This window comes from Sturnira hondurensis, unplaced genomic scaffold (genome assembly GCF_014824575.4).
Source record: "Sturnira hondurensis isolate 20B ecotype Veracruz unplaced genomic scaffold, ASM1482457v3 Scaffold0021555, whole genome shotgun sequence".
Classification (NCBI taxonomy): Eukaryota; Metazoa; Chordata; class Mammalia; order Chiroptera; family Phyllostomidae; genus Sturnira; species Sturnira hondurensis.
In genome coordinates this window covers 1,346,918-1,354,594 of record NW_028094186.1, presented here as the reverse complement: position 1 = coordinate 1,354,594, position 7,677 = coordinate 1,346,918, and the positions used below count along the sequence as shown (strand labels likewise).

General features: G+C 46.6%; 1 protein-coding gene across 1 annotated transcript; it reads right to left on the bottom strand.

Moving 5' to 3' along the window:
• Positions 1-407: 407 nt before the first annotated feature.
• Positions 408-6,315, bottom strand: STMN1 (stathmin 1). The gene is made up of 5 exons (XM_037032916.1): positions 6,229-6,315; positions 4,571-4,643; positions 3,948-4,120; positions 1,933-2,124; positions 408-920 (listed from the first exon to the last, which is right to left on the bottom strand). Exons 2-5 carry the CDS (start codon positions 4,581-4,583, stop codon positions 849-851), a joined length of 450 nt encoding a protein of 149 aa, XP_036888811.1. The 5' UTR covers positions 4,584-4,643; positions 6,229-6,315; the 3' UTR covers positions 408-848.
• Between the last annotated feature and the right edge of the window lie 1,362 nt (positions 6,316-7,677).

Sequence of the window (7,677 nt, the reverse complement as noted above, 5' to 3'; positions counted from 1 at the left end):
AAGCATTGGGATGCACCCCCATTCCCAGCTGTAACAGAGCAAACTGTCAAACAGCCCTAACTAGGGCCTCAAGGTTTCAGACGAACTGTTCTCTAGAAACACCATTTGTGCCTCAATTCTGCCTTTTTAACAAGGACACAGGAACAAAAAAATGCTTGTTTGCAAATAAACATCTGAAAGACTATCGAAACAGCTGATCCAGGCCAAGGCAGGACAACAAAGTGATGATTGTGGAAGAAGACAATGCAAGCATCATTGGTGCAAAAAAGCCCAAAGGCAGAGAACTTGGGGCGATGCGCCTGTGGGGTGTTTCCACCAGCCCACGGCCCCACCCGGGACCCTATTCGCCAGGAGGGGCTCCCTCACTGGACCGCTGACCACCTGGGTAGGAAAAACTCACGGCCACCAACAGCACTGTGCAGTTTTATTAACCATTCAAGTACAGTAGCATCTGGTAAGATAGGGACAGAATCAGGATTTCAAAGTAAACAGATATTCAGTATCTAACAATTTGAAAGAAGCCACTACATACTGCTTTCACATACATGTTTTCACGGAGCCAATATAGTACTAGCCATCGACCCAGCACACCACGTGCACTGAAGTACAAAAGATGCAACAAGAAAAATAGCTACATTAGAAAGACTTCAACACTTTAGAAAAAGAGTAAAACACTTTCAGTTTCTCCCCTTTATCCCCTAAAACAACACCATACAGTCTGGTTCTACCTATGGTCCTACATCAGCTTCTAGCATATTTGTCAGGAGGGCAAAATAAAATGACACTGGCCAGTACAGTCTTTGGATATTTAGGAAGGGGAGGGGGAGAAAGTCAGTTCTCAGAACGAATTAGTCAGCTTCAGTCTCGTCAGCAGGGTCTTTGGATTCTTTGTTCTTCCGCACTTCTTCAATGTGCTTGTCCTGTAAGAAATCGGGTGTATCATCAGCCAAATGAAACAGTGCCGAGTCACCCCCCCCCCAGAGGCCAAACACGGTGCTAGCACATTTACTATATATCCAATATTTTAAATGTTTCCCATACCCACGGTTTTGCTTTTCACGGCTTCAGTATAAACTGCAGCCAACTATGGTATGAAAACATTAAGTGGACAATTACAGAAACAAACGTTTCACACATTTTAAATTATGTGTCGTTCTGAGTATCATGACGAACTCCCGCGCTGTCCCACTCTGTCCTGACCAGGATGCAGCACCCCCTGACCAGCGCCCCCCGCTGCCACTCCCTGCCTGTCAGTCACTTAACAGATCGACCATCATGATGTCATAGCATTTATGTTCACGTAACCCTTATTTTACTTACTAATGACCCCAAAAGAACAAGAGCGATGCTGGCAATCTGGATTTGCCAACGAGAAGTCATGAACTTCGCCACAGGCACGCATGCACAGGAACACACAGCACACACATAAAGGGCTGGCGCTACCCGGGGCTTCAGGCGTCCACTGGGGGTTTTGGAGCACATCCCACTTACACAATATGGGAATCACATCATCAGAGTGTTGAGACATAATCTTGGAACTTCCTTAGTCACACGAAGAATCTAATGACTGAGCCTCCTACTGCTCTTCTAAAGTATAATCACGCTGGAAATTGTTGAATATTATATCTTTTTAAGAAAAATATTTGTTTATTTTTAGAGAGAGGGAAAGGGAAGGAGAGAAATATCAATGTGTGGTTGCCTCTCGCGTGCCCCCCCATGGGGGTGCCTAGCCAGCAACCCGGGCATGTGCCCTGACTAGGAATCGAACCGGCGACCCCTTGGTTTATAGGCCAGCGCTCAGTCCACTGAGCCACACCAGCCAGGGCTGAATATTCCATCTTATTTAAAATTAAAATACCTCTCATTTAACACTTTATTGGTACATGAGACTTCAAGCTCTTATCCCTCCTCATCCAAGGCTGAGACACCGACCTTCTCTCGCAAACGCTCCAGCTTGGCAGCCATCTGGGCCTCCCGGTTCTCTTTGTTGGCTTCCATTTTGTGGGTCAGCTTCTCTTCTGCCATTTTACTGAAGTTGTTGTTCTCTTCTATTGCTTTCTGAAGCACCTCTTTCTCGTGCTCTCGTTTCTCGGCAAGCTGCTTCAAAACCTCAGCTTCGTGGGACTAAAAGTTTAACAGGTTAGACTCTCTGAAATGTGTTTAAGTTAAAATTACAAAAGAAATTATTGAGAGGATTGAGAAGAGGCAGAATATTAGGTCTCTTTAAATAATACTGAAGCCAGCACTGGAATTATATCTATCAAAATACTATAAAAATCATTCTCTAGTGTTTGTGTTTACTTTGGAGAACTGTTTAGAGATTCTTGTCCAATTACTCCTTAAGGAAATCCTTGTAAGATTTACTGCTTAACGTCATCAAAGGTGGCTTGAGTGATACGCATTTAGGAATGCAGCCTTTAGTAAAGAATTTGGTTAACTCAAAGTCTGCTCAAAGAAAATCAGCTCATTATAAAAAAATGTAATCATATTCCACCTGATAAAATACATGAATGACAGAAAATTTAAGCCTCCAGATTACTATTTAAGCCTGAAGAATTTCTGTTTGAAGAAAAAAAAGCTTTTCTCCATGGAAGATGCGTTAGCTGCCAAACCTCTGGGAGCAAACCTCCATTACCACGGTCTGCTCCCTCTGACGGACTCCGAAGAGCCTGTTACCGAACAGACTCCGCCGTGTCTGGAAGCACTGACTTGCAGGAAAACCAGAGCATCTGCACTGTTTCTGTTCATTGTCTTTTGCAAAATCCCAGTCAGATAAGTTTCCCTATATTTAGCCCGTATGAATGGCAGGCTAATGACCACAGGGTCAGGGTTTCTTTCTAAAAGTTCTCTGTCCAGCCTTTGTCTGCCTCTCTTCCATGAACACAAACTACACAGAAGAGCAGGCAGGAGACGATGCACCACGGCGAACCCTGCCACTCTTCCTGGGGAAAGGCTCTGCAGTGTTGACAGTGGCCAGAGCACACGCAGACAACCGTGGCGCTGAGAAGTGCATAGCACAGGCAACAGCAGCTGAAAAAGGACTAACTGGTGTATGTATGTGGTGAAACGTATTACACTTCAACTGCACCAGCTGTGTTGGTTGGGGGCAGGTTTGTGACTTAGTTTCCTTAGTTTTAAAATTAAACCCATTTCACCCCAGTAAGGGTTGTTGGTAAGGGGAATGAAATGAGAATTTTATGTAAAGAAATACACCAGAATGTTAATGGTTATTTCTAGGAAGTAGGATAATAAATACTCTTATTTTCCTACTTATAAACTTCTGTGGCTCCCAATTTTTCTATAACAAGCATATTAATATTGTTGATTTGACTAGTTCTTTTTAAAGATGCCTACTTTGTAACAGAGCAGCTTTCATAAGAAAAAAGCTGCCACAGTACCAGAATGCCAGCTGAGCACCATGATCTCATTACTAGCAATTTAAAATGTTTTTATTATACAGTTCTCAAAAAAACAAAAACAAAAATACTATACAGGCATACACATAAACCAAAAGAAACCCCTCCCTCAAAATCTAAAGAGACAAAGACTCTCCCACCCACAAAACTGTTTCACAGTAAAAGCATAAGAAGCGTGAACTTTGGTGTCAGACAGACCTGGGCTTACACTCTTGCTCCAAAGCTCACTAACTACTGGACTTGAGAAAATGACTTAACATTCTCAAGACCATTTTCTAAGCTCAGTATCTCAAACAACACCTACCCTTTTAGAGTCACTGGATTAAAAGAAAAAAATATATGTTATAAGTTGGTACATAATAGGAGCTCAATAAATGACAGTTGGTATTTTCTTCCAGCCAATGACATTATGTAATTGTCACGAAGTTATAACCACTGTCTAGTTATAATTCTGTTTTCCTGTAATGGAAATAAAACTGATTTGCCACATTACAATAATAAATACTGTTTTCTGTGAAATGCAATATTTACCTTGCGCCTTTCTTCGGCAGCTTCTAATTTCTTCTGAATTTCCTCCAAGGAAAGATCTTTCTTCTTTGGAGGGGAAAGGGGGAATTCTGGGACAGATTCTTTTGATCGAGGGCTGAGAATCAGCTCAAAAGCCTGGCCTGAGGCACGTTTCTCCAGTTCTTTCACCTGGATATCTGGATTTGATCATATTTACAGTGTATTCAGAAAAAGGGGGTTTTCTTATCCTAATAAACTATTCTATAATTTTCTAAAAACCAAATCAATTTAATAGATGGAATTAGAGCCAAAGAAACAACTGCATTTGCAAGCAAAAAAATTATATAAATACCATCACCCACAAAAACTACATTAAACATTTTTTGATTCATAAATACCATTCTGAGACAGCAGTATTTGACAATCACTTTCATAAAAAGACTTGGGCAAAACTCCACAATTTTACTCAGAGCAAGCCAAATCATTTAGCAATGAAACAATTGTAAGCTGTCAGTCTGTTCAAATAAACAGCTTTTTTCTCCAGTTTATAAAATACATTTTTGGTAAAACCAAAAACACAGGTGCCATCTCCTCTTCTAAGATCGTAAGCCCACCACAAACTCAGCTTTTCCAAACAGTTTACCTACCCGAAGAAGCCATGGTGAACTTGAGACAGGAGTCTGGCAGTATATTCTACACAATCCACTGGCAGGAAAAGCCCTGAAAATGATTTTCAAAAGCATGCAATCAATTTCTTTGCATTCTATGTCATCTATCCAGAGGGACATCAAACCACATCCACGTAAATCAATGTCAGAAAAATCACTACTGTGGACTTAAATAAGACATCACTAACTAGAAATTATGGAAACCTGTAAAACACCAAACATTGGAAAATATGAATGTTAACTCTAGAAAAGCAAGTTAACTGAGATGGGCCTGTTCAAAAAACAACTCTTGGATTTTAAAAAAAATTTAGACTAGGTTAAATCACAAGATTCCCCACCGCCCCCAACAGTGAGAAGATATTCCAGATTCGACTCAACACTAACAGTGGAGCCATCTTATTACTGCCTACATCTCATCGTGCAAATGAAATACCCACCCTCGCTTTGTCTGCCTCGGTGGAAAACAAAACGCCCAAGCTAATACTAACCAGTATTGAACTCCTATTGTTCTTGGGGCTTAAGCTCCTGTCCAACAGTGGGCAAAATTAGTTTCAAGAAACACTAGGTTTTAGGTTATATTTGTTGCCTCATGTCAAGAAAAATTCTACATCCCATCTTGGTTTTGTTTAAAGGTCGTGATTCTTGTAGGCCCCAAACTAGAACCAAAAACGTTAGCACTACAGGTTCCCAACAGCTGGAAATTAAAACCAGAGGCAGAGAAAAGGTCTAACACTAGCAGAGAAGTAAATGCAGCAGCAGACCCCAGGAGGGACGTAGCCCAGTTCAGGGCTAGGAAAGCGGCAGGCCGCCCCCGGCCAATCATAACACGCCCAGTGCTCCAGCACCCGGCCCCGCCCCCTACCTCCCCGCGCCTTTTCGAATCTGCCCGAGCTCACAACACTCCAAGCCCGCTCGCGTGGGAAGGGGAGGGGTGGGCGGGGCTAACGGTCCCATCCGGATAGCTCCGCCCATCTCAGGCTGGCCCCCCGCGGACGGCCCCCCCAACTCCCGCCAAAACCACCCTGAAGCCACCCCCACCACCGCTGCAGCTCGGCAACAGGCCGTGGGATAGTCACCACCTACTTCCTTCGCTCCCACCCAACGCACCTCCACCCTAGCTGTCTGCGCACCCTTCCGTCCCCCGTCGCATAGACAGAAGCCTTTTGGGGGTGTTAGGCTCTCAGGGCCCACAGTCACTGGGCGAAGACCACTGCGGGGAGCGGGCACAGCCCTGGCTTTGCGCAGGTCCTAAGACTTCTGGGCTCCCGGTAGACGCCTCCCCGCCCCTTCAGACAATGGGGACCCCAGTGAAGCCGTGCCTGCAGGGGGAGCGAGGGAGGCAAAGGGGGGCCCACGCCCCCTATTGTCTCCTCGACAGTACTCGGGTCTAACGCCCAGGGCTGGCCCAGCTGGCCCAGACCCTTCCCCATGACAGCCGCGCCCCCAGGGAACGGGGACAAAGCCCAGGCTCCGCCCGAGCTGCACACAAAGCGGAGCGACCCCCGCCCATCAGCCCCTCTGCGGCCCGCAGCCCCGCCCGCCGCCCTCCAGCAGGGGACCGCTACAAAGGCCCAGCCCCTTTCGCTGGCCGCGTCCCTCTCGCTGCCCCCAGCCTTCTTCAAGAATCGCGTACCCACCTCCTCGGTCCGAGCCGCCTGGCCACACTCTGAGCACCAACAGACCAGAGCGCGCACAAAAGCGCCAAACAGCGGCACGTGACCTCCCTGCAAAGCTCTGCATTGGCTGAGAGGGGCGGCACGTGCCAGCCCCTCCCCCAACAGCCTAGTGGGTTTTGGGGGGGGGGTCCTCTGGACCCCGAAGCACCTTGGGAAATGTAGTCCTGGCTGGCGGGGCAGGAGGACAATGCGAGGGGTGGGAGCGTTTGTGGGTCACCCCAGGTGTAAGCCCTGGGTCAGGGCGGTTGTCTCCAGGCAGGAAAGGATGTTCCCTTGCCCGTGGCCGGTGGCCTGGATCTCAGCCAGCTCTTCCATCCCTCGGAAAAGGGCAGGGCGGGGCGGGGCGGTGTCCCTCCGCACCTCTTAGAGTGTCGCTGCTTGGACTCCTTCAGTTGACCTACTTGCTTCTCATTGCCCAAAGGGCAATACTCAAACTGCGAAGTGCCCCTACGGTGCCCCACCCCGTGTCGCTACCACATACATCCAATCCTTTGTGACAAGACAATGCCTCTCTATTCCCCAGTTAAGACTCCCCGCATCCGAGTTCTACCTTGACACCCGCGTGTCACCTGCATTGTGACTTCATCATAATCCCTAACCCACTCAACCCTCACAGATTACGGTGAGGACGTAACCTTTCCTCATTGAGGACGTTCTCGCTACCATCCAACAACTCCCTGAACTGGTGACCAGAGCAGATGCGGGAAGCATGAGTGACTGACTGTTAGACCGAAAGCTCTGGAATTTGATCTCCTTTGGTCTAACAGTCACTTAGCTTAAATTCGGACTCCATCTGTTCTGCCTAGCCTTCGGCCAGATGATGGGGAAGGAAGAACAATAAACTGTTCTAACTACACAGACTGCAGTTAAGTGTCGCTTTTGTTCTTGGAACACGTGCTCCCCAGAGCCATGCTGGGCCCTTTTTAAAAGTCAAAACAAAAGGAGCCACAAGGTCATGATTTCTCCCTGCCTGCATAGATAGCAGTACAGCAGAGGTACAAAGGAAATTGGTCTGACCCTGGCTATCAGATCCCAATAGAATGGCCTCCCTCTTCCCACAAAAGGGCCAGAGGAAAAAGAACGAAGTGAATATGGTTCCCAGGCCAGTCCTATTCCCCTGACCAAGGCTGTGTCCTCAAGTGGTGGTCATGACACCAGTGCACCTGCTTTGGACACCTTCATTTTAGTAGTTAATGGGCTCCCTCTTCCCAAACCCAGAAACAAATATGACCAACTTTGCTGAAACAACAGTCCTAATTTAAAAAGCTTCTCCATGTCGGACTAGTCACTAGGGGTGTGCTGGAGAGACATACAGAGAATAGGTGCTGGAGACAAGGAAAACTGGATCATACAGGCAGCAGACATACCACACAAAGCAAACAATTAGCAATGTGCTGTGCCCTGAAATAT

Excerpts from the sequence above, each read along its gene's own strand:
- STMN1 (XM_037032916.1), bottom strand. Across the intron at positions 2,125-3,947 it reads CTGCCGAAGAAAGGCGCAAG|TCCCACGAAGCTGAGGTTTT; the intron begins GTAAATATTGCA and ends TTAAACTTTTAG. Across the intron at positions 921-1,932 it reads TGGAGCGTTTGCGAGAGAAG|GACAAGCACATTGAAGAAGT; the intron begins GTCGGTGTCTCA and ends GATTTCTTACAG.